Source organism: Impatiens glandulifera, chromosome 6, assembly GCF_907164915.1.
Source record: "Impatiens glandulifera chromosome 6, dImpGla2.1, whole genome shotgun sequence".
Classification (NCBI taxonomy): Eukaryota; Viridiplantae; Streptophyta; class Magnoliopsida; order Ericales; family Balsaminaceae; genus Impatiens; species Impatiens glandulifera.
In genome coordinates this window covers 3075999-3103168 of record NC_061867.1, presented here as the reverse complement: position 1 = coordinate 3103168, position 27170 = coordinate 3075999, and the positions used below count along the sequence as shown (strand labels likewise).

The 27170-nt window shown below is 25.9% G+C and overlaps 3 protein-coding genes across 3 annotated transcripts in view; all 3 read left to right on the top strand.

Annotated features, from left to right (window-relative positions):
- Positions 1 to 17089, top strand: part of LOC124942393 — a 38354-nt gene extending 21265 nt beyond the window's left edge. Inside the window, exon 2 of the mRNA XM_047482895.1 lies at positions 16995 to 17089. Within this exon, the coding sequence (XP_047338851.1) occupies positions 16995 to 17011 (17 nt within the window). The 3' untranslated portion in view covers positions 17012 to 17089. The remainder of the gene's footprint in view (positions 1 to 16994) is intronic.
- LOC124942394 lies at positions 8254 to 8920 on the top strand. The gene is made up of 2 exons (XM_047482896.1): positions 8254 to 8616; positions 8710 to 8920. The coding sequence occupies exons 1-2, from the start codon at positions 8301 to 8303 to the stop codon at positions 8724 to 8726; spliced, it is 333 nt and encodes a 110-aa protein (XP_047338852.1). The 5' UTR covers positions 8254 to 8300; the 3' UTR covers positions 8727 to 8920.
- A 6592-nt stretch (positions 17090 to 23681) lies between the features above and the next one.
- LOC124944061 lies at positions 23682 to 24313 on the top strand. The gene is made up of 2 exons (XM_047484520.1): positions 23682 to 24037; positions 24127 to 24313. Exons 1-2 carry the CDS (start codon positions 23722 to 23724, stop codon positions 24141 to 24143), a joined length of 333 nt encoding a protein of 110 aa, XP_047340476.1. The 5' UTR covers positions 23682 to 23721; the 3' UTR covers positions 24144 to 24313.
- Positions 24314 to 27170: the final 2857 nt, after the last annotated feature.

The following is a 27170-nucleotide window of genomic DNA, read 5'->3' as shown; positions in this document are numbered from 1 at the left end:
TTTTTTAATTCAAAAATAACTTTAAATCTTTAAAATTGCAAAACAATTACGATTAATTCATACATTATTTACAATTATTCATTTTATAGTCATAATCATGTCTGTCTGGTCAAAGAAAAAGTAAACCCATGAGTCATTGTCGTGACTACTTTGACCGTTACATTGAAAAATATAATGACTCTTCACTTTAAATTAATAAGGATTTACATTATTAAGATTGTTTATGAATAAAATATTTATTGTTAATTTACAATATGTTTTTTCTGAGTAAATTCATATATTATCGATTATAAGATGATTCTGATATATTTTTAATACTATGTTTTAGTTTTGTTACAATTGTTTTTTAATGTTTCTAATCCTATTTTAAAATATTTATGAATATGATTATGACTTAGATTTAGATTCAGATAAAAAAAGAGGAGTGATAGAGTGAGGAAATTTAGTGAGGGAATTTGGTGAGGGAATGACGTGGCATCACCTTCATTGGTTGGAAAATGTAAAAGTAGGAGAAAAGAGAGAAATTATTTGATTTTTTTAGCGAATAAAATTATGCCACGTCATTCCCTCACCAAATTCCCTCACCTAATCATTTCTCTAAAAAAAAACCATAAATAAAAGTTTTAATTTATCTCAAAATAAATATTTTTTTTTCATTAATCTGAAATCAAATATTATGTTTTGGGCAGGTTTCTAAGGTACTTTATCAATTTAAATTAGAAACATTTAAAAAGAAATTATATTAGAATATTATATTGAATTATACAAGTTACGTCTATTACATAAGAATCTGATTAAGCTTATAAGTAAACTAATATAATATAATAATGATATAATATATATAATATAATATAATAATGATATTATCACAATATATCACAATTTATATAATATTATGATAATATCTTACATATATATTATCTTATATTATAACACTTTTCTTCAAACTCATGGAAAACGCTTGAACAACTTGAGGTTGAAGATGAGACGTTGAAATGTTGATGATGTATTCTTCAAACTTCATAAACTCTTGAGCAGTTATAGGATGACAATGTGTTGACTGATAAACCAACAAAAAAGTATAATCTCGTGGGCATTGAATACTGGGGTGAAACAACAACCGAATGAACTCCAAAGTTACTCGCGAGTCTCGAAATCCATCAAACGACAGGATGACAATGTGTTGCATTTAAGGAAACCACCGAAGATGTAGAATCCCATGGGAATAGAATGCTGGGGTGAAACAACACCTGTAAAATCCATTCTAACGAAAGAATGATAGTGTGTTGACTAGTAACGAAGTACATATGATTGGATTAACACCAATAAAAATATGAAATTAATTACTGGGATAAAGTAACAACTAAAAACAAACTCAGTGAATATGATTACCGAAAAAATAAGAACATCAACAAAATTATTTGAAAGAAAAAAATTTATTAAAAAATATAATAATAATAATAATAATGATTAGAACCCTCCATCAATGACTAAGGTAACCATTAATGGAAGTAGACAGATAGCGAAAGATAAATTGTGTAGCTCAAGAATAAAATTTTGGCTCTGATACCATGTTAGAATAAAGAGAAATTGTATGGAATATTATATCGAATTACATAGGTTAGGTCTATTATATATACATTAGTAGGGATGACAACGGGTACCCTACCCGCCGGGTAGTGAAGTACCCATCTCTGAACTCGATTTTTATTTTATTACCCATTCCCGACCCCGAACCCGACGAGTATATCTATTTGTATCCTCATCCCCGATTCGCCGGGTACCCGTTACCCGACGGGTAACCCATTACCCGATTAAAATATGAATTTTTATTTATTATTTTCTAAATATACTAAATATTAAAAATACATATGAAAATATTACTTACTTGTATAGTTATATTGTAAAACTTGAACAATATACATACATGAATTTCAACAAAAATTAGAGAGAAGTTCAACAAATATTAGAGAAAATGTTGAAACAAAAATAAGATAAGAGATGTTAATCTTGAAAATAAGAAATGAATAGAGATGGAAAATTTTTGTTATTAAAGAAATGGAAGATTAAGAGTAATGTGGAATATAAATTAAATTAATTATGGCATGGTGGAGTGGGTGGTTGAGTGTTGGTATAACTAATTAATTAATATATTTAATGTAAATTTATAAGAGCATCCCCATCGGTAGGTACAAATCTGATGTGGACAAAATTTGTACCTGGGTACACTAATGGGGAGTTGGGTACAAATCAGGAGAGAGAAAATTGAGTAGCAAAGTTTTGCTACTGGGTACAAATGAGAAAAAGTCAAAAAAAGTGGTCCCCATCCCACTTTTTTATACAAAAAAAAATAAACATTTAAATTTTTTAAAAAATAAATCGTTTTATTTAATTTTTTATTTAACCAAATATGATTTAGTAGTCTATTTTTTTCAAGTATTATTGTGATGATAATTTCCTAAATTATTTTTAAAAATTATTGATTTTTTTTAATTTTTTAATATAATTTATAAATATTAGTTATATTAATTTAAACAAATTAATATAATAAAAAATAAAACAAGATTACTTGAATTATTGAATTAAAAAATATTGTATGAATTAGATGATGTGGATGGTGGGACCACAATTGTACTTGAGATGGTTGGGGAATAGAGGTATAAATTGAGAGGTATAATTTATTTGTGATGTGGCTGCTGATGTGGCACATATTTGTACCTATGTATGGGTACAAGGATGGGGATGCTCTAAGGATGGTATTGATTTGAAATTTGAAAAATCAATTTAATTTTTAACACATATATATATATATTTAATATTAATATTTCGGGTATCGGATATCGGGTTTTGCACACTCCCCATCCCCGAACCCAAACCCGATCGGGTAATCATTTTCAGTACCCATCCCCGACCCCGATTTAAAATACCCGAACTCGAACCTGACCATCGGGTACCTACGGGTATCGGGTATAGGGGTACCTATTGCCATCCATAGACATTAGATTGAGCTTATAAGGAAATATATATATATATATATATATATATATATTATGATGCTTAATTTTGAAAGTGTCCGGATTGTCGGGTCGAGAGCCGTGGTTAATTTGAATATATATGTGAGAGTAAATGGATACTTGGGTCGGATTCTAACTTGGGTCGAATTTTAGGTTGACCCTCCCATAAACTTAAAACGGTTAAAAATAAAAATAAAAATATTATAGTTATGTTTTGAACTCGCAACCTAATAAAAACAAGTACAATTCTTTAACCAACTAAGCTAATAACACTTTATATTTTAAATTCAATATCAAATTTGATGAACGCGAGATGTTGTAACAATATACTTTTATCCGTGTGCATCGCACGAAAATTTACCTAGTTGATATAATATATATTAATGATATTATTACAATTTATATATTGGTGTGATAATATCACACATATATATTATCTTATATTCTACCTACTGTAATATTATAACTTGCTTAAAATTTTTAAACTAAAACTAAAAATTTGTTTATAAACTAACTATTCTTTTTCCCACAAATTCAATTAACTCTAAATGAATAATATATATGAAAGGAAGAACGTAAGCAGCAACCCAAGTCCACAACCCACTTGTCAAAAGTCAATTTTTTTTTTTCAAACACATGCCAGAGTCATTAAAACAGTAGTCAGTCCTTCCCTATAAATAAAGACCAAAATCCATCCATCCAACCAAAAAGAAATATAACACATTATTATCAATCAAGCCAAGAAATGGGTAATTACCGGGTCGGACAGTTAATTCTAGCCATATGCATAGTTTTGATGATAATTGTATCGATTCCGGTTTCAGCTCAGCGCCCAACCCCAAGCCAGTGCTCTTATGAGAGACAACAAGGCATTAAATTATGTAAGGAAGTGATTTTTGGAAAACCTCCTTCTGCCGCTTGTTGTCAGCTCGTAAGAACCGGTCACTATGAATGTGCCTGCCCCGCCATCGATACTATGTTGGCGGCTCTTATCAATGTCAAGATGCTGTCGAAGGGCCTAAGAGACTGTGGCCGAGCTGTCCCACACAGATTCCAGTGTGGAAGTAAGATTAATAATTAATTATTAACCTAATCTCTTGTTAAATTAATATTTATTTGAATCTTAATAATATTATTTTGTTACATGTAACAGGCTTATACTTTCCATGAAGATAAGTTGGATGATGAGGGGTTGATTGTGGATTGTGAATTTTGTGGTGGAAAGAATGAGAGATTATTTATAAGTTTGAATATCTAATAAATAAATTGGGAGTTGATTTTGATTTGTGTGGTGGAGAGAACGAGTGATTATTTATAAGTTTGAATGTCTAATAAATAAATTGGAGATCTTGTTTTCCTATTTTACTTAGTTGTTTTATATTCTAATTTTCTATATAATACATATTAGTATCAATAAGTTATGTAAGTAGTTTATTTTCAATTTTGTGTTAGATTTGTTTTTCTTTTGTTTTTGCTATTTTGCATCCCATTTTGCACGATTTGTTACTTAAATGTCGAAAACAACCTACCGTACAACTATAATTATTGAAGATTTGACGATTTCTCTTAAACCCGATATTACACAAGAAAATAATCGAGATATTAAATCAAATATGTAGAACTTCCTATCATCCGCAAAAGACTCTAGATAGTAGCGACACTTGTCAATGTAAAAATAAGAAATTCGTAATTTTACTTTCTTATAATACATATGACTTACCATAATATTAACATTTTTTCATGCACATGTTAAAATTTTATACAATTTTAAATCATAATTATTTACCGACAGTATAGTGCTCACTACCTTAGTTTGAAATCTTTTTCAACTAGACAAAGACATGTTCGCATTCATTTCTCATTTGGTATAAGGTTTTTGAAATAATTAGTGGATTATTTTAAAAACTATGAATAATGATAATTTTGAAAATGTGAAGTTTTTCTTGATTCAAGTGACTGTGGCCGAGTTGTCCCAGCAAACAAATTTCTTCTGTGTGGGAGTAAGATTAATAATTAATTATAAAACTAATCTCTCATTTTCTTGTTAAATTAATATTTATTTGTATCTTAATAATATTATTTTGTTACATATGACAGGCTTATACTTTCCATAAAGATAATTTGGATCAATGAAAGTTTGGAAGTTGATTGTGACTTGTGTAGTGGAAAGAATGAGAGATTATTTATAAGTTTGAATATCTAATAAGAATGAGATATTATTTATAAGTTTGAATGTCTAATAAATAAATTGGAGATCTTGTGTTCTTATTTTAATTTACTTAGTTATTTTATAATGTTACTTAGAATAAGAGCACTTCCCATAGAAAGTGTCATATGTTTCTATATGTATTAGTATCAATAAGTTATACAAGTCTAGTTTACTTTCAATTTTGTGTTAGATTTGTTTTTCTTTCATTTTTGTTAATTTTGCAACCTATTTTGCGCGGTTTGTTACTTAAATGTCGAAAAACTACATATCGACGATTTCTCTCCAACCCGATAGTACACAAAAAATAATCGATATATTAATTCAAATATGTAGGCCTTCATAACCGCCGCAAAAGACTCTAGATAGTAAAGAATCTTGTCCATGCAATGCAAAAGTGAGTAGTTTATTTCACCTCCTTGTAATATATATGACTTACCATTATACTAACATTTTTTCATGCATTATTAAAGTTTATATCATTTTAAATCATAATTATTTAAAGATTGTATAGTGCCCACTACTTTAGTTTGATTTTTTTTTCCAACTAGACAAAGATATATTTACATATTCTATGTCTAAAAGATGAAAGATGGGAAGTTATTTCACATTATTTTGAACAAATTGTAACCTATTGCATACTTAAGTTATGACCCATTATTTAATATGAAAGTCTTGTATTTGTTTTGTACTTTTATTTTCTTTAAATTTTAATTTATTTTTAATCATAAATTAGCAATGCATTTTTTATAACTTCAAATTATACAAGGTACAAAGTCAAGACACGTTATAAGTATTTTTTTCTAAATAAGAAAATTATGATATAAGTGGATTATAATAGACTATAAATATGATTTAAATATTGTATAAGAATTAAATCTGGAGTATTTCTGTGAAATATTATATATATATATAAAGTAGGGGTGATCAAACGGGTAAATTTAACCCGTATTATCCAACCCAAATTAAATTTATCTAACCCGTAACTCAACTCATATTATTTACTAATATGGTAACCCAAATTATTATTTTTTAATTTTTTCATTTAACATGTATTTTGACTCATTTAACACATTTTTATCCGTTTAACACGTTTTTGACGTTTTCTACATTTTTACGTTTTTGGCACATTTTGACACATTTAACATTTTAACACGTTTTTTACATTTTTGACATGTTTAATACGTTTTTCACACTTTTAATACGTTTTTCACACGTTTAACACGTTCTTGACACGTTGAACACGATTTTGGCACGTTTAACACATTTTTGACACGTTGAACACGTTTTGATACGTTTAACACGTTCTTGACATGTTGAACACATTTGACACGAATATGACACATTTAACACATTTTGACACGTTTTTCACGTTTTTGGCACGTTTAACACATTTTTACATTTTTGACACGTTTAATACGTTTTTGACACGTTTAACACGTTTTGACACGTTTTTGACATGTTAAACACATTTTTGGCACGTTTACCACATTTTGATATGTTGAACACGTTTTACACGTTTTTCATGTTTTTAGCATGTTTAACACGTTTTTCATGATTATGACACATTTAATACATTTTGATACGTTTTTTTACGTTTTTGACATGTTTAACACATTTTAACACATTTAATTTGTATTTTAAGTTTTTCACATTCTTGACACGTTTAACATGTTTAACACATTTTCACACATTTGTTTTACGTTTTTGGCACGTTTAACACATTTTGACATGTTTTCCATATTTTTGGCACGTTTAATACGTTTTTGACATGTTTAATACGTTTTTCACACATTTAACGTGCCAAAACGTGTTAAAGGTGCCAAAAACGTAAAAACGTGCTAGACATGTAAAAAATGTGTTAAACGTGCCAAAAATGTGTTAAAACTTATCAAAATGTGTTAACATGCAAAAAAACATTTAAACATGTCAAAAATATGTTATATTTGCAAAAACGTGTTAAATGTTCTAAAAACGTGGGAAAACGTGTTAAACGTATCAAAATGTGTTAAATGTTCTAAAAATGTGTTAAATGAGCCGAAAACATGTTAAACGTGCCAAAAATGTGAAAAACGTGTTATCGTGTGAAAAACGTGTCAAATATGTCAAAAACGTGTTAAATATGCAAAAAACGTGAAAACATGTTAAACTTGTGAAAAACGTGTTAAACGTGTGAAAAACGTATTAAACGTGTTAAACATATCAAAAACGTGTTAAACGTGTTAAAATGTCAAAAACGTGTTAAACGTGCCAAAAATGTGAAAACCGTGTTAAACTTATCAAAAACATGTTAACGTATTATATATGTCAAAAACGTATTAAACATGCAAAACACGTTAAAACATATTATACACGTTAAAAACGTGTTAAATGTGATAAAAACGTTAAAAACGTGTTAAACATGTGAAAACCGTGTTATTAGTGTGAAAACGTGTTAAATATGTCAAAAACGTGTTAAACGTGTCAAAAACATGAATACCTGTTAAACATGTGAAAAACGTATTAAACGTGATAAAAAGGTGTTATTAGTGTGAAAACGTGTTATTAGTGTGAAAACGTGTTAAATATGTCAAAAACGTGTTAAACGTGCCAAAAACGTGAAAACATGTTAAATGTGTAAAAAACGTGTTGTAAGTGTGAAAACGTGTTAAAAATGTTAAAAACGTGTTAAACATGTCAAAAATGTGTTCGACTTAAAGTTGAAAGATGATTAGTTTATATTGGATTAATAATAGAGAATTAAATTAAATTTATATAATTTGGGTAACCCTAACCCAACCCAAATTAAACCCAACCCATATTCAACCCAACCCATACTCAAACCAATTCAAATTAACCAACCTAAATTAATATTTTGGGTTTGGGTTAGGATTGAGTTTGGGTAAACCCAAATTATGCTCACTCCTGTATAGGAGCACCTAAGCAGCAATCCATGTTCACAACCCACTTGTCAAAGTATTTTTTTTTCCAAACACATGCCCGAGTCATTAAAACACTAGTCAATCCTTCCCTATAAATAAAGACCAATATCCATCCAACCAAAAGGAAATATAACACATTATTATCAATCAAGCCAAGAAATGGCTTGTTGCCGGGTCGGACAAATTCTAGCTATGAGCATAATTTTGATGATAATTGTATCGATCCCGGTCTTAGCTCAGCGCCCAACCCTAAGCCAGTGCTCTCATGAGAGACAACAAGGCATTGAATTATGTAAGGAAATGATTTTTGGGAAATCTCCTTCTGCCGCTTGTTGTAGGCTCATAAGAACTGGTCACTATGAATGTGCCTGCCCCGCCATCGATGCTATGTTGGCGGCTCTTCTCAATGTCAAGTTGGTGTCGAAGATCCTAAGAGAATGTGGCCGAGCTGTCCCACACAGATTAAAGTGTGGAAGTAAGATTAATAATTAATTATGAACCTAATCTCTTGTTAAATTAATATTTATTTGAATCTTAATAATTAATATTATTTTGTTAAATGTGACAGGCTTATACTTTCCATGAAGATAAACTGCATGATGAAAGTTTTGGGGATTGATTGTGACTTGTGTGATAGAAAGAAGAGATTATTTATAAGTTTGAATATCTACTAAATAAATTGGGATTGATTGTGACTTGTGTGGTGGAGAGAGAATGAGAGATTATTTATAAGTTTGAATGTCTAATAAATAAATTGGAGATATTGTGTTTCTATTTTACTTAATTGTTTTATATTCTTCTTTAGAACAAGATATTTTTTCTTAGAAAGTGTCATATTTTTCTATATGTATTAGTATCAATAAGTTATGAAAGTTCAGTTTACTTTCAATTTTGTGTGTTAGATTTGTTTTTATTTATTTTTGCTAATTTGCATCCCATTTTGTGCAGTTTGTTACTTAATTGTAAAAAAAAAACTGCGTAACGAACGACATCAATTATTGAAGATTCGACGATTTCTCTCCAATCCAATAGTACACAAAAATAATTGAGATATTAAAACAAATATGTATGCCTCCATATCAGCCGCAAAAGACTTATAAATACAAAAATAAGTGAGTTGTCGATTTCATTTTATTTATTAACATTTTTTATTCACATAAATAGAGTTTTATACAATTTAAAATCATACTTATTTAAAGAGTATAGTGTCCACTATTCTGATTGAAATATTTTTTAACTAGACAAAGACATATTCACATACATTCCTTGTTTGGTAAAAGGGTGGATGATTTAAAAATTATGAATAATGATAATTTTGGAAAAATGAAGTTTTTCTTGATTAAAGTTACTTTCGTCGAACTCTACTACGTAGAGGTGAGAAATTTTACCGATATTATAAATATATCGAAAATACTGTACCGCAATATATAAAATATATCGATTTTTAAGGTATACCGAAAAAAGGTAAGATATGGTACCGATAGTAAAATTATTGTTACGATAAATATATGAGATTTTTAAAATTTTAGTATATTGATATATATCAAAATAGTGAAATAATATTTCTAAATTAAAATAATATATATATATATATATATATATATATATATATATATATAATACTTATAACGAAATAATTAAATAAATTTGATATTAATTTGATTATAGAAATATAATATTTGAATAATATCAAAATATAATTATACTAAAATATTATTCAATATATGCAATTTGAGATTTAATAATGTTAGTTTTGTTAAATCCAATTTTCTTTAAACTAATTTTAATTTTAATATTTATTAATTTTTACAAATGTTAGATTTTAAAATGAATATTTTAGTTTATGATAAATATATGTTTTTAGTATTGCGTAACGTTTATGTAATAACTATATTAAATTGATTTTTTTTTAAATTTAATATGTTTTTTAGGTATTAAAGATGTAATATCGATACCGTACCGAAATTAAAGTATACTGAAATCAAGGTAAGGTAAATGTATGGATTTTTTGTATACCAAAATTAAGGTATACCAAAATCAAGGTAAAGTAAAAATATTAATTTTTTGTATACCAAAATTTTCGGTAAAGCATAAAATATGGATAAAACATTAAGTTATACCGTACCGACCCACCATAGTCTCACGCACATTCAAGTATATAGAAAGTACAATTAATAATTAATTATTAACCGAATCTCTTGTTAAATTAATATTTATTTGAATCTTAATAATATTATTTTGTTACGTGCTAATACTTTCCATGAAGATAAGTTGGATGATGAAAGTTTCTGAGTTAATTGTGATTTGTGTGGTGGAAAGAATGAGAGATTTTTTATAAGTTGGAATATCTAATAAATAAAGGGTTGTTTATGATTTGTGTGGTGGGGAGAATGAAAGATTATTTATAAGTTTGAATGTTTAATAAATAAATTGGAAATTTGTGTTTCTATTTTACTTAATTGTTTTATATTCTTACTTATAATAATATATCTTTCCTTAGAAAGTGTCCTATTTTTCTATATGTATTAGAATTAATAAGTTATGCAAGTCTAGTTTACTATCAATGTTGGGTTAGATTTGTTTTTTTGCTAAATTTGCATCCCATTTTGCATGGTTTGTTACTTAAAGTCGAAAAATTATATAACGAACGACTACAATAATTGAAGATTCGATGATTTCTCTCCAACTTGATAGTACAAAAAAAATTAATCGAGATATTTAATCAAATATGTAGGTGTCCATATCAGCTGTAAAAGACTCTAGATAGTAGTGTCTCTTGTCAATGCAAAAGTAAGTGAGTCGTCGATTTTACCTCCCTGTAACACATAACTTACCATAATACTAAATTTTTTCATGCACATATTAGAGTTTTACACCATTTTAAATCATTATATTTTAAAGATAATATAGTGTCCACTACTCTACTTTGAAATCGTTTTCAACTAGACAAAGGCATATTCACATACATTCCTTATATGGTATAAGGTTTTTAAAATAATTAGTGGATTATTTAAAAATATTATGAACAATGATGATTTGAAAAATTCAATTTTTTCTTGATAAAAATACTTAAAGTTTAATATATAATGATAAAATAATTTCTTTTAAAAAGATATTTAGTATTTTTTTTAATGAATTAAATATTTTTTTTTATAATTGTTAATAAATTTAATAATATAATTATGAGAAGTGAAATTAAATGATGTTTAATTATGTTCAACTTATTTAAAGTATAAAAACCAAACAATTGTAATGATTGATGATTAAACAAACTATGATAATATGGGTATGTTAAAAGTCTAGAATAAGAGGACTTTTGGATCCCTAATAAATGTGCTTTTTCATCTTATAGGCTATATCCCACATTATTTTGAACAAATCGTAACCCATAGCATACTTTAGCAATGTTCCATTATTTAATATAAAAGTCTTGTATTTGTTTTGTATTTGCAAGAAAATGTTTGTTTTATTTTTAATCTTAAACAAGTAATGAGTTTTTATTGATAGTTCAAACTATACAAGGTACAAAGTTAAGGTGATTTAAATATTATATAAGAATTATAAACTATATATCAATCAAAATTTTAGAATATGATTCTAATATTACTTTTTGAAATCCTAAATTGAATGTAGGTTTAAAAAAAAAAATCAAACTTAATTAAACTTTATTTCATATATTATATCATTAATAATATAAATAAAATAATAAAATACTCTCTATTTTTTTTAAATATCATTTTATATTAATATTTTTTAAATTTATTTTATTAAAAAAACTTACTCTTAAACATCACCATTAACAAATATTTTTTAAATAAAAAAACTATAGTTAAAAAAACCCAGGGATACAAAAGAAAAAGTATTCTCCACCGTCCACTAATTATTTAGATAAATATAATATTTCAAATTTAGATACTTACCTAACAAAGTTTTTAAAATTTTAACTACATTTAGGTAAGTAGCTATATAATATTATATTAATATGATATGATATTCAATAAATTTTTCAAATTTAGCTACTTACCTAAATATATAGTGAAAATATTAAATAATAAATAAAAGGAATAATAATAAAACAATTTTAATAATTATTTAAAGGTAATAGTTCATAATCTAAAAACAACTCATTATTATCTTTAACTAGCCCATCTTAAATATTTTATAAATCTTTTTCAGATTTACTACTTGTTTAGGAAATAAAAATCAATAAATAAAAATTATTCAAAAATTTAAATATTAAATAAAATGAATAATAATAAAAACAATTTTAGTAATTTTTTTTAAAGGTAATAAATCATAATCTAAAAAAAAATTAATTAATATCTTTAACTAGCACCTCTTAAATATTTTATAAATATTTTTCAGATTTACTAGTTGCTTAGAAAATAAAAACAAATAAATAATAATAATCATCATTAAAATTACTATAATTAACTTCATTTATTTATCACAATGGCCAAATATAATTTAATCTTTACATCAAGATTAACACAATTAGCTAGGTTTATTAATATTTTCCTATTTTAATACATTGATTTTATATATAAACAACAATAAGTCACTAGAGAAAACACACCCTTTCTCATAATATATCTATAATTAAAAATACATTTCAATGGAAGGAGTGAAATTTGAATGTTTATTTGTTATATTATTTTGTGGTATTTTATTTTTCCACCATCTCTAGTCTATATTGTTTTTTTTTTTAAATTGTTTTTTTTATTGTTTTCTTTCTTTCTTATTATGAATAGGTATCATTTTAACAGATGCTAACTTGAGAATTCCCCATCAAGGTAAAAATTGATTTTTTAGTTTTAATCATTGAATCCATAAAATCATTCACAATATGATTAACTTATTAATCTGCAGCGACGTGTCCAATTAGCACTATACACGTAAAACAGACACCAACATCAACATCGACAGGGATATCGTCTTGGAATGTAACTATTACAAACACATGTAGATGCGTTCAAGCTGAAGTGGACTTGAAATGCAGTGGTTTACAACGTGCCCTCATTTACAGGTCAGGTTCGATCCTAGTGAATGGGGCAGGGAATTGTCTTCTGAAGGAAGGGGGAAGTCTATACCCTCATGAGTCAATTCGATTTTCTTATGCCAATTCTAATCAAATTAACATATTTCCTGTATACACTCTAAGTAAATGTTAATTATCTATCTATTGCTAGATAGGCATGTAGACACTAGATTTTAAATTCTAGATGTTATGTTATAGGTGGAATTAACATATATTTGAATAAAATTGTTTTTATTACTTAATTTAATTATTTATTTGATATTAATTTCATAAAAAAATAAACAATATAGAAAAATACTGAAAACCTATATAAAGTTATAATTACAATAGAAACTTAAGGATTCAAATAGTCATGTCTATCTAATATAAAAATTAATATATATATATATATATATATATATATATATATATATATATTTATTGCTTACAAAACATGTGCAATTAATTAATTAAATGAAACTCTTTAAATGAAAGAAGATGTCATTTTGACTCTTTCGAAAAACTTTCAATCATGTAAAATAAATTGAGATGGTTTAACATTCATAACTCATAATTTTGTAATACTTTAATTGTTCAGTAACATTTCTTCTATGATAAACAATTTTACAAGTGAAACAATCACTTACAGGAATAAAAGTGCAAAATAAGTGATGTTGAGATACATGATAACAAATGCATGTAGAATTTTCTTATGTTTATCATGATAATTTGTTGCTAAATATTTTTTTAAACATTTAAACTTATTTTATTTTGCGAAAATATTTGTTTGTCATTTATTTTCTCTATTACTATATTAGTTACAATCTTATATTTATTAAACTCTTTACAAAAATTACATTTTTTCATTTTTAGTATTATAATTTGCAACATATATTTTTAAAAAAATTTCCCTAGAAATACGTGTTTATTGAAAAGGTTATTGCAATGGTGAGTTATTTCATTTCACTGTCAATTACAGTTCTTAAAAATTAGCATTAAATAAATTGTTGTAGAAAAAAAATTTGTAAATCAGAGTTTATTTTTAATTTTTTTAGTTAACTCTTATGAATTTAAATTTACGATAAAAATCTTTTACGATTTTACGAGTTTATAAACAATTTTGATTTTACAAATTTATAAGAAAAAAGGTAAATTTATATTTATAAATTAAAAGTAATATTATTTATTCAAATAAATGAATTAATAATTTTAGATTTATATATACTTTTAAATAATGGACGTATAAAAATACTTAATTATATATATATATATAATAATAATAATAATATTCTTATAAAATAAAATTTTCGATTTTTTTTTCGGGTTTGACTGTATTGATTGACTAACTAAATTGTTTTTTTGAAAAGTTTTATAATAATCAAGTTTAACAACAATATGAAGTTTGTCTAAAAGATGAAAGATTAGAGGTTCCTGAGGGCCATAATGGTGGAAGTCATTCCAAGTTCTAACTAACTAAAGAAATACTTAGATTTTTTTTTTCCTGATAGCAAAAATGTTGTAATGGTTGATGAATGATATGATTAAACAAACGATGATAATATGGGCATGTTAAAAGTTTAGCATAAGTTCTTTTTTATTTTTTTTATTTTATTAGAAAGCAATGCCCATTGTATTGGTTGATGATTAGACAAACTATGCCATATTATTATTATTATTATTTTTTTTAAATGCTGCATCGTTTTTTCATTAGAGTGCGATTAATTTTCGCGAATTAAACAAATAGTCCGTAAAAAAAAATTATCCAATTAACTAGACGAACGGAACTTGCCGCCTGTCGGACTCGAACTCAAAACCTTTATGAGACTAAGCTATTCACATCATTTTGTTACTAAGATAGAAAAGTGATATGAACTTTTCATTTTATATCTTATAGACTATATCCCACATTATTTTGAACAAATTATGACCCATAGCATACTTAAGTTATGGCCTATTATTTATTGTGAAACTCTTGTATTATTTTTTAAATATTGTTATATTTTCAATCTTAAACTAGTAATGCTTTTTTTATTTATTTATTGAAAGTTCAAACTATAACAATGTATCTATATATAGTTTAAGGCATGATATAAGTTTTCTCTTCTCCATACAAAAAAATATAATATAAGTTGATTATATTATATAAGAGTTATATATATCAAATCAAATCAAAATTTTAGAATATAATCCTAAATTGAATGTAGGCAGATGTTCAACACCCTAATTCAAATGGTATGGATTCCTATTGTTTCCAAAGATGACTTTGCCATGGTATACAATTAATATATAGAGAGATTAAAGACTCAAAGTCAAGTCATTTGAACTGTTTTTGAATGAACTAAACCTTCTTATACAATGGGAAATGACAGAATGTGATGTATGTCTTTTTTCTATTATTTTTTTTCTATATTCAAATATTATTTTACTCATTTTCATCCATTATATTACTAAATTTATTAATCGAAATATTAAAATATTATCTATTTTATTTTAAAAAATATATATTATATTATTATAAATTAATATTTTTTAAGTTTTTTTAAACTTCTTTAAAATCAACCTTTTTTTTAAATAAACTAAGTTGAATTTTTTAAAATAATATCAATCTAATCAAATATTATTTTACTTCATTTTTATAATCCCATTAACTAAAATATTATTTATTAATATTCTTTTATCCTTTTATATTAATACCCTATAAATCCGTATCCTTTAAAAAAAAAATAAGAACTTTAAATATTTCAAATAACAACAGATTATTAATAAAATTCAGACTAAGGTGAATTTAAAAAACTACTAACCTTTTGTTTCATAGTCATATCTGGCATGCTAATGGATGCAAAAGAAAAAGTACACTCGCCATCCACTAATTATTTAGTCATTGTCGGGACATATGTGAAATCAATTAGTGTGTTTCATTGAATCTAGATCAAAATTGTTCAATTATTTTTCAATTTTGTTCACATATAGTAACCATATTATCTTAGTATTTTTATATTTTTTTTTACCAAGTGGAGCTCAATTAGTTACAATAATGATAAATTAATAATGACTACACTTTCAATTAAGAGTTTATGTTATTTTCATATATACTACTCATCTAAACTAGGCAGGATGATTCATTCTTTTTATCCTAAGTTTGAGTTTTGTTGCAAAATTTGTGATTGTTTCTCATTCTACTTAAAATTATTTTTGAACATGATTATGATTAAGATAAAAAAACATAAATAAAAGTTTCTATTTATCTAAAAACCCAGTCCACAACCCACTTGTCAAAAAAAACTTTTTGTTTTCAAACCACTAGCCAAAGTCACTAAGACACTAGTAGGCCATTTCCATTAGGACTAATTTGTTCCCAAAAAAATTAAAAATTCTTTCATTCACATCAATCCAGCCAAAAGGAAATTAATATAACACATTATTATCAATCAAGCCAAGAAATGGGTTGTCGCCGGTTAGACCAGTTCTAGCCATGTGCATAGTTTTGATAATAATTGTATCGATCCCGGTCTCAACTCAGAGCCCAACTCAAAAGCCAGTGCTCTCGAGAGACACAACAAGGCATTGACTAAGGAAGTGATTTTTGGGAAGTCTCCTTCTGCTGCCTGTTATAGGGTCATAAGAACATGTCACTATGAATGTGTCTGCCCCATCATCGATGCTAAGTTGGCGGCTCTTCTCGATGTCAAGAAGGTGTCGAAAATTCTAAGAGATTGCGGCCGAACTGTCCCACGCAGATTGAAGTGTGGAAGTAAGATTAATAATGAATTATTAACCTAATCTCTTGTTAAATTATTTATTTGAATCTTGAAAATATTATTTAACATATTTGGCAGGTTTATACTTTCCATGAAGATAAGTTGGATGATGAAAACTTGGGGGTTGATTGTGAATTGTGTGATGGAGAGATTATTATAAAGTTTGAATGTCAACTAAAGAAATTGGAGATCTTGTGTTCTTCTTTTACTTAATTTTCTTATTGTTCTTATTTATTAGAACGTATCCTATTTTTCAATATGTATTAGTATCAATCAGTCATAACTTATTGACTTAGAAGTCTTCGTTCACTTTCAATTTAGTATTGGTTGTTTTATTTTGTTATGTTTTTACCAATTTTTGCATCTCATTTTGTTTATGTTTTGTTTAGGCAGTTTGTTACTTAAATGTCGAAAAAAATTGTAGGCATTGTACGACTACAATAATTTTGAAGATTCAACAATTAATCTATAATAGATATCCCATTAAAAAATAATCGGGATGATAACCAAATATGTAGATCTATTTATGTTTGATGAGGACTTGTTGTTGAACCTACATTTTCTTCAATTCAAAATAACTAGTTCGCTAGCCAAATCAATTACTTTAATCCAAACTTTCCAACAATTATCAAAAACTTCGAACATACTTAGTGAATCCTATTTATATAACTCACAAAAGATTTTAGATACTAGCAACCTCTTAACAATGCAAAAATAAGTAAGTCATCAATTTCATCTCTTTGTGACACATACGACAAGGAATGAGCATAGTCTGGGTTGACTAAAACCCCAACTCTAATCCAAACCCAAAATATTAATTTAGATAAATTAATTTGGTTTGGGTTGGATTAAATTCAGATTGAATTTATTTTAGGTTGGGTTAAATTAATTAAATTAAATTATCTCTTATATATCCAATCTAAATTAATAATTTTTTATCTCAATATATTCTCGTAATTTTGATCTACATTTCAAAAAAAAAAATGAAAATTTAAAACTAATTAATAATATATTAATTTATTAAATATAGTCTAATCATCCTGAAATGATATATTATTATTGTTCTAAAACTCTTTAATAACCTAATTTTTGTTCTTTAGTAACCTAGTTTGTTTATGAAAATAAATAATGTAATCACTACATTATTTAGTATGAAATATTTAAATAATTCATATTTATTTTACTTATTATTTTTGTAATAAATTTAGTAATTAAAATATTATAATAATTTTAAACAAATTAAAATTAAGTTAAATGAAAAAAGAGTATAATAATATGAAAGATGTATTAGGCAAAAAAAATAAAATTAAACGGACTAAAATGTTAAATATTTCAAAAGTGTGTTAAACATGCCCAAATAGGGGTGTTCAATATTTGGTCTGAACCGAATATCTGACCGAATTCGAATTCACCGAATTCGAATAAACCGAATTCGAATTTTATTTTCGGTTTTCGAATCGAATTTCAAACCAATTCGAATTCAAATACGGTTTTCGACTTAATTTTCGAGTTTGAGTTTTAACTCGAAAACCAAATCGAAAACCGAATTTATTTTTTATTATTTATTATTCCATTTTTTATTATTTATTTTTCCAAACTTAGCTTAAGAAAAAGTTCAAAATAATTAAATTATAATAAAAGAAAAAGAAAACAAAAACATTAGTGATCTAGTGGTAGAATAATACCTTGCCACGTTATAGACTTGGGATCGATTCTTGGCTGGTTCAATTTATGAACACCCCTAGGCCCAAACATGTTAAATACATCAAACGCGCTAAACAAATTACATACTTGTTAAAACTAAAAACGTATTAAACGAGTCAAGATGGGTCAAAAAAAACATATTAAAAGTTAAACCAATCAAGAATTTAATAAATTTATTAAAAATAAAATTTAGTTTGAATTACCCCACCCATACTAACTCACCCCATACCCAAATCATATTATTTGTTAATATAAATTAGATAATATATTAACCATTTGTATACCCTTAATATGACTTATTATAATAATATAATATATTTCAATGCAAATATCATATAAGTTTTTACCCACTTTTAAATTATAATTATTTAAGGCTAGTCACAATTAACCGAACAAAACATGGAGTTCGTTTGATGTAGATTTTTGAAATTTTATTCAATTTTTTAGATTTTCTCAATATCATATCATTATTATTCTAAGAATCAATTTTAATCATTTTATTAATTAAAATATTATTATTTTTTTATTATATTTAAATAAATAAAAATATTTAAATAATTAAACTAATTAAAAACTCAAATAATTTATTTGATCTATTAAACAAAAATTCAAAAACACACTAAAATATCATGATCAAACACTTGTGTATGTGACTGACTATGAGATTGAACTTTCTTAAGGCCCAACAAATTATGTATTTTATTCTAGTTAAACTTTATTTATCTATTATTTAATAATTATATACTTAATTTATTAATTAAAATATATTTTAATTTATCTTAAAAATAAATAAATAAATTATTTTATCATTACATTTTAATACTTTTTTAAAGTTTTATCTTTATTGAAAAAATATATTTTCTCAAAATCAACGCTAACTTGACCATTATTTTAATAAAACATTCGTTTATTAGATTTGTAAATGAATATTATTGATTGCACTTTTAATTTTTTTTTACTTTTATTAATAAAATATTATCTCTTTTTAAAAAAATAAATATTATTTGTATTATTGTAATTTTTATACATTTGAAGCAGTTAGATAATTAATATATCTGTCTATCTCCAGTGAACATTTTTTATATTTATATTTATATATATTTATATAATTTGTTTTACTGTGTTTACATAATAATCACATGCCATATTAGAAGTAAAACAAATTAAACGGTATTAACGTTTCTTTTTTCAAAAAGACTTAATATTATATTCAAGAAATATATATATTTTAAGGATTAATTTTAAAATTTTTCCACAATATAAGGGCTGCATATATATGAATTAGCACATATATTAAGATAAGACTATACATGTCAAAATATAAGATTGCAAATATAGCTACTTACCTTATAAATATAGTAAAAATATTAAATAAAAGGAATAATAATAAGAAACAATATTAATAAGGTAATAAATCATAATATAAAAGCAATTAATAATTATCCTTAACTAGCACCTCTTAAATATTTTATAAATATTTTTCAGATTTACTACTTATTTAGGAAATACAAATCTTTAAGATAATTATCACTATCTTCTTTAATTTATCAAAATGTTGACCAAAAAGATTAATACAATTAGACTTATTAGGGACATCTTTATATATAAACAACAATAGGCCACTAGAGAAAACACAACATTTCTCATAATAAATTTATAATTAAAAATACATTGATTTCAATGGAGGGAGTTAAATTTGAATGTTTCTTAGTTGCACTATTTTGTGGTATTTTCTTTTCCCACCATTTCTAGTCTATTGTTTTTATTTTAAATTGATTTTTTATTGGTTTTTTTTCTTCCCATTGTAAATAGGTATCATTTTAATTGATGCTAACTTGATAATTCCCGATCGAGATCAAGGTAAAACATGATTTTTAAGTTTTAATAATTGAATCCATATAATCACTCACAATGTGATTAACTAATCTGCAGCGACTTGTCCAATTAGCACTATACAAGTAAAACAGATACCAACACATAAACAAATACCATCTTGGGATGTAACGATTACGAACAAATGTAGATGCCCTCAAGCTGACGTGAACTTGAACTGTAGTGGTTTACAATGGGCCATTATTTACAAACAAGGTCCGATCATGGTGAATAGAGCAGGTGGTTGTATTTTGAAGGAACTTGGAAGATTATTCCCTCAAGAATCGATAACATTTTCTTATGCCAGTAATAATATGATTAACATATATCCTGTATTTTCTTTAACTACATGTTAATTATCTATCCATTGGTAGCTAAACATGTAGCCACTAGATTTTAAATTCTAGATGTTATATGTTTTGGACTTAACATATATTTGAATAAAATTATTCCCTTGACATTAATTTCACAAAAAAATAAACCTATTCTTATTTATAAATTCACCTACGCTTATTTAATTCGTTCACCTACATATTGGTTGTTGAGAAGGAATCAGGTAGTTTGTATCTTCTAAGGTTTCTGCTTTATTTTAAGCTGCCCATTTTTGGTAATTCAATCTTAACCTTTTTCTCTTTCAGTGTTTCAACGACTTGCCAACGATGAGTTCTGCAACAAAAATCGTAATTAACTATTAGTAATGGGAATATATTTAGATCAAAGTCAAAGTCCCACTGTTTTTTAAAGACCTCAATCTTCTTCTACAATGGGAAATGAAGAACATACAAGGAGGAGCTTTGTCTTTTTATTCAAATGAAAAAGATAGCACACCTTTTATTCTTTATTAATTCAAATATAATTAAGTTTAATTTCATCTATTATATCATCAATTATATTATATTACTTAATTCATTAGACAAATTACTCTTTTTTTTATTATTATATATTAATATTTTTTAAGTTTTTTTAATTAAAAAAAACACACTTTTCAAAATAATTATTAATAAATATTTTTTAAAAAAATCAAACTTTTTTTAAGAAAATCCATTATCTAGATTCTTTTGTCAGTCATAGTTGGCAGGCTAGCTAGTGGATGCAAAAGAAAAAGTACACGCAACCATCGACTAATTAATTAATCATTTATTGACATATGTATAATCTGTTTTATTTATTTATTTATTTTAAAAAATTATATTATTTCATCCTATAAGTCTATTCTCAAACTCAAAATGCAGTAAACATTTCATCAAACAAACAATAATTCATCTCTAACCTAAAAATTCATTCTCAAACCCAAAAATTTCTTTCTTACACTAACTTTTTAACCTTATTAATATTATCTATATATTTATCAACTTTACATATTTAATCACAATCTTTTCTCTTTCATTTAATAAAATTAATTATATATCAATAATTCATAAACAACAAAATAATTTTAATACATTTAAATAAACAAACATATTATATTAAAACAAATATTCTTAACATATTATAAGATAATTTATAAAATTAAAATTATAAAATATAAGTTAAAAATATAAAGTAAATTATAAAATATAAAATAAATTAGATTAAATTTCGAATATAATAAATTTAATGATTTAATTATATATTTAAAAAATAATTTTAACTTTTTATCTTAAAAATAAAAAAAATATAAGTTGAAGAATTAATTTAAATATAAAAAAATTAAAAGTTAAAAATATATATATATAACCTAAGGGCCATTTTTTTAAAATGGCCAAAATAATGCAGTATGTACAGTCCAATTTGGTTGGAGGGAGAGGACAAAAAGCAGTAGGATTGGAGAAAAAAGGCACCCCAAATCCATTATGTGTGCCTGTTGGAGATGGTCTTAGGTTTTTATTTTCGAGTACAATTAATCCTTATGGACTGATTAAGTGTACCTGACCTGCACACACTTTAGATTAATGTTCGAATAGTAACATCACGAGTGTGTTTCATTGAATTTGTGGATGAAAATAATTTTTTTTTTAGAAAACTGTGTTCGACTTGTATTTCAGAGTGCGACAAATCTCCGCGGATTAATCAAATAATTTATGAAATTTTCAGCTGACAAGTTCAAATTCAATATATCAGGGAGACTGGAGCTCAGCTAATTTTTATCGCAAATATATGATTTTAATTTTGTTTTAGCCTTAGACTCGTTTTTAATTGTTTTTTAACTTTATTGACACAAAAATAACCATTGTTATAGTACATTTTTGTTTCTTTAGCAACTGGAGCTCAATTAGTTTTTCTAATAATAGTGACTCTTCATTTTAAATTAAGGGTTTAAGTCATTACGGCTTGTTTACAACTAAAATATTTACTACTCATCTACAATAAGTTTTTACTAAGAGCTCCTTTGATGAAAGAGTTTTGAGATAAAATTCAGTTTTTATCCCAAAACTCAAACATCTTATCAATAATCAAATCAAATAATTTTATTATTTAAATACTAAAATTATCCTATAATTTTATCCTTTCTTTAAACCATCATTCTCTCACTTACACCATATCCTCAAGAGTCATAGGGTAATTAATCTTCAAATTTTAAAAACCATTTTTTTCCTAGTTTTTACTAAACAAGAATTTTTAGAATAAAACCAAAAAAACCCTTTCCTCAAACAAGCCCTAAGTAGATTAATAACCTATTCATTCTAGAATGATTATGATACTTGTTTTTATGTTTATGTAAATTTAGCAATGTTTTCGTGTTTCCAATCCCATTTAAAAGTATTATTGAATGTGATTATGATCTAGATTCAGATAAAAAAAAATATAAAAAAAAGTTTCAATTTATCTCAAAATAAATAAATATTTTGTACGAATCTCAAATAAAATACTATGATTTAAACACTTTGTATCTCCGTATTAAATAGTTTTTTTAAATAGTATTTTAAGTATTAATTATTATAACTTGAAATATTTAAAAAAAAAAAATTATTTCAAAAAACAACTAATTAAAATTTTAATTAACTTTAAATTAATAGAGTTCATACACATAGAAGGAAGCACGTAAGCGGCAACCTAAGTCCAATATACTACCCACTTGTCAAAAATCTTTTTGTTTTTAAACCACGTTCCATATTCACTAAAAGACTAGAGGTCATTCCCCTATAAATAAGGAACAATTTGTTCCAACAAAAAAAGACAACTTCTTTCATTCACATCAATTCATCCACAAAGAAATATAACACATTATTATTATCAATCAAGCCAAGAAATGGGTTATGGCCGGTTCGGACCAGTTCTAGCCATGGGCATAGTTTTGATGATAATTGTATCGATCCCGGTCTCAGCTCAGCGCCCAACCCCAAGCCAGTGCTCTCGAGAGAGACAACAAGGCATTGACTCTTGTAAGGAAGTGATTTTTGGGCAGTCTCCTTCTGCCGCCTGTTGTAAGGTCATAAGAACTAGTCATTTTGAATGTGCCTGTCCCGTCATCGATGCTAAGTTGGCGGCTCTTCTCGATGTCAAGAAGGTGTCAAAGATCCTAAGCGACTGCGGAAGAGCTGTCCCACGTAGATTCAAGTGTGGAAGTAAGATTAATAATTAATTATTAATACAATCTCTTGTTAAATTAATATTTATTTGAATCTTGATAATATTATTTTGTTATATCTTGCAGGTTTATACTTTCCATGAAGATAAATTGGATGATGAAGGCTTGGGGGTTGGTTGTAACTTGTGCGGGGGAGAGAATGAGATATTATTTATAAGTTTGAATGTCTAATAAAGAAATTTGAGATCTTGTGTTCTATTTTTACTTATTTTTCTTATTGTTCTTATTTATAATATGATAATTTCATTACAAAGTGTCCTATTTTTCAATATAATATGTATTAGTATCAATAAGTTATTACAAGTCTAGTGTTAGTGTTGATTGTTTTTTTCTTCTGTTTTTGCTAATTTTTCTTATCTTTAGGAGGCTTGCTACCTAAATATCAAAAAAAGTAATAGGCATCGTACGGCTATGTTAATTTTGAAAATTTACTTCTACACTTCAAAAAGAACTAGTTTGTTAGCTATACAAGTCACTCCAATGCAAACTTCTTAACAATTACCTAAAAATCAGAGCATCATCCTAGACATACTTTACAAAAAGACTCTAGATATTAGCAACACCTTGACAAAATGTAAAAATAAATTTTCTCTTCTAGACTAGTGATAATAAGAGGTGGATACTAACCCTAAGTTCTTGAGTTCAATTCTGTCAGACGACAAATTTTGCGTCTAGTTAAATGATTAAGTGTGTTTGCGGGCTACATACTTAATCCGTTGTCCTATTTTATATAATGTTGTAGTTTATTAGTTCAAGATAAAAATTTAAAACTTTCATATGGTTTTGGGTTCAAATCTCATAAAAAATAATTTTTTTATCCCCTCTTCTAGCCTAGCGGCAATAGGAGATGAATACTAACCCTAAGTTCCTGGGTTCGAGTCCGTCAGGTGGCAAGTTCTGCGCCTAGTTAAGTGTGTTTGCGGATTATATACTTAATCCGTTTTTTCATTTTTTTATTAAAAAAAAAATAAGTAAGCCATTAATTCAACTTTTTGGGACACAAACCACAACGATTATCATAGAAGATTTTTTCATGCAAATATCATTTTAAGTTTTTTAGCATTTTAAATCATAATTACTTAAAGCTAGTCCAATTGACACCTCTGGTCTAAAATCTGCTTCAACTCGACAAAAATACATTCACATACATTTTGCCTTGTTCCATATAAGAACTTTTAAACAATAGTGAATTATTTAAAATAATTATAGGAGTGATTTTGATAAGTTAAGTTTTTGCGCCTAGTTAAGTGTGTTTGCGGATTATATACTTAATCCGTTTTTTCATTTTTTATTAAAAAAAAAATAAGTAAGCCATTAATTCAACTTTTTGGGACACAAACCACAACGATTATCATAGAAGATTTTTTCATGCAAATATCATTTTAAGTTTTTTTAGCATTTTAAATCATAATTACTTAAAGCTAGTCCAATTGACACCTCTAGTCTAAAATCTGCTTCAACTCGAGAAAAATACATTCACATACATTTTGCATTGTTCCATATAAGAACTTTTGAACAATAGTGAATTATTTAAAATAATTATAGGAGTGATTTTGATAAGTTAAGTTTTTGCGCCTAGTTAAGTGTGTTTGCGGATTATATACTTAATCCGTTTTTTCATTTTTTTATTAAAAAAAAATAAGTAAGCCATTAATTCAACTTTTTGGGACACAAACCACAACGATTATCATAGAAGATTTTTTCATGCAAATATCATTTTAAGTTTTTTAGCATTTTAAATCATAATTACTTAAAGCTAGTCCAATTGACACCTCTGGTCTAAAATCTGCTTCAACTCGACAAAAATACATTCACATACATTTTGCCTTGTTCCATATAAGAACTTTTAAACAATAGTGAATTATTTAAAATAATTATAGGAGTGATTTTGATAAGTTAAGTTTTTGCGCCTAGTTAAGTGTGTTTGCGGATTATATACTTAATCCGTTTTTTCATTTTTTATTAAAAAAAAATAAGTAAGCCATTAATTCAACTTTTTGGGACACAAACCACAACGATTATCATAGAAGATTTTTTCATGCAAATATCATTTTAAGTTTTTTTAGCATTTTAAATCATAATTACTTAAAGCTAGTCCAATTGACACCTCTAGTCTAAAATCTGCTTCAACTCGAGAAAAATACATTCACATACATTTTGCATTGTTCCATATAAGAACTTTTGAACAATAGTGAATTATTTAAAATAATTATAGGAGTGATTTTGATAAGTTAAGTTTTTGCGCCTAGTTAAGTGTGTTTGCGGATTATATATTTAATCCGTTTTTTCATTTTTTTATTAAAAAAAAAATAAGTAAGCCATTAATTCAACTTTTTGGGACACAAACCACAACGATTATCATAGAAGATTTTTTCATGCAAATATCATTTTAAGTTTTTTAGCATTTTAAATCATAATTACTTAAAGCTAGTCCAATTGACACCTCTAGTCTAAAATCTGCTTCAACTCGACAAAAATACATTCACATACATTTTGCCTTGTTCTATATAAGAACTTTTAAACAATAGTGAATTATTTAAAATAATTATAGGAGTGATTTTGATAAGTTAAGTTTTTGCGCCTAGTTAAGTGTGTTTGCGGATTATATACTTAATCCGTTTTTTCATTTTTTTATTAAAAAAAAATAAGTAAGCCATTAATTCAACTTTTTGGGACACAAACCACAACGATTATCATAGACGATTTTTTCATGCAAATATCATTTTAAGTTTTTTAGCATTTTAAATCATAATTACTTAAAGCTAGTCCAATTGACACCTCTAGTCTAAAATCTGCTTCAACTCGACAAAAATACATTCACATACATTTTGCCTTGTTCTATATAAGAACTTTTAAACAATAGTGAATTATTTAAAATAATTATAGGAGTGATTTTGATAAGTTAAGTTTTTGCGCCTAGTTAAGTGTGTTTGCGGATTATATACTTAATCCGTTTTTTATTTTTTTATTAAAAAAAAATAAGTAAGCCATTAATTCAACTTTTTGGGACACAAACCACAACGATTATCATAGAAGATTTTTTCATGCAAATATCATTTTAAGTTTTTTAGCATTTTAAATCATAATTACTTAAAGCTAGTCCAATTGAC

Bases quoted from the DNA above. Each gene is read 5' to 3' on its own strand.
- LOC124942394 (XM_047482896.1), top strand. From the start codon at position 8,301: ATGGCTTGTTGCCGGGTCGGACAAATTCTAGCTATGAGCATAATTTTG.
- LOC124944061 (XM_047484520.1), top strand. From the start codon at position 23,722: ATGGGTTATGGCCGGTTCGGACCAGTTCTAGCCATGGGCATAGTTTTG.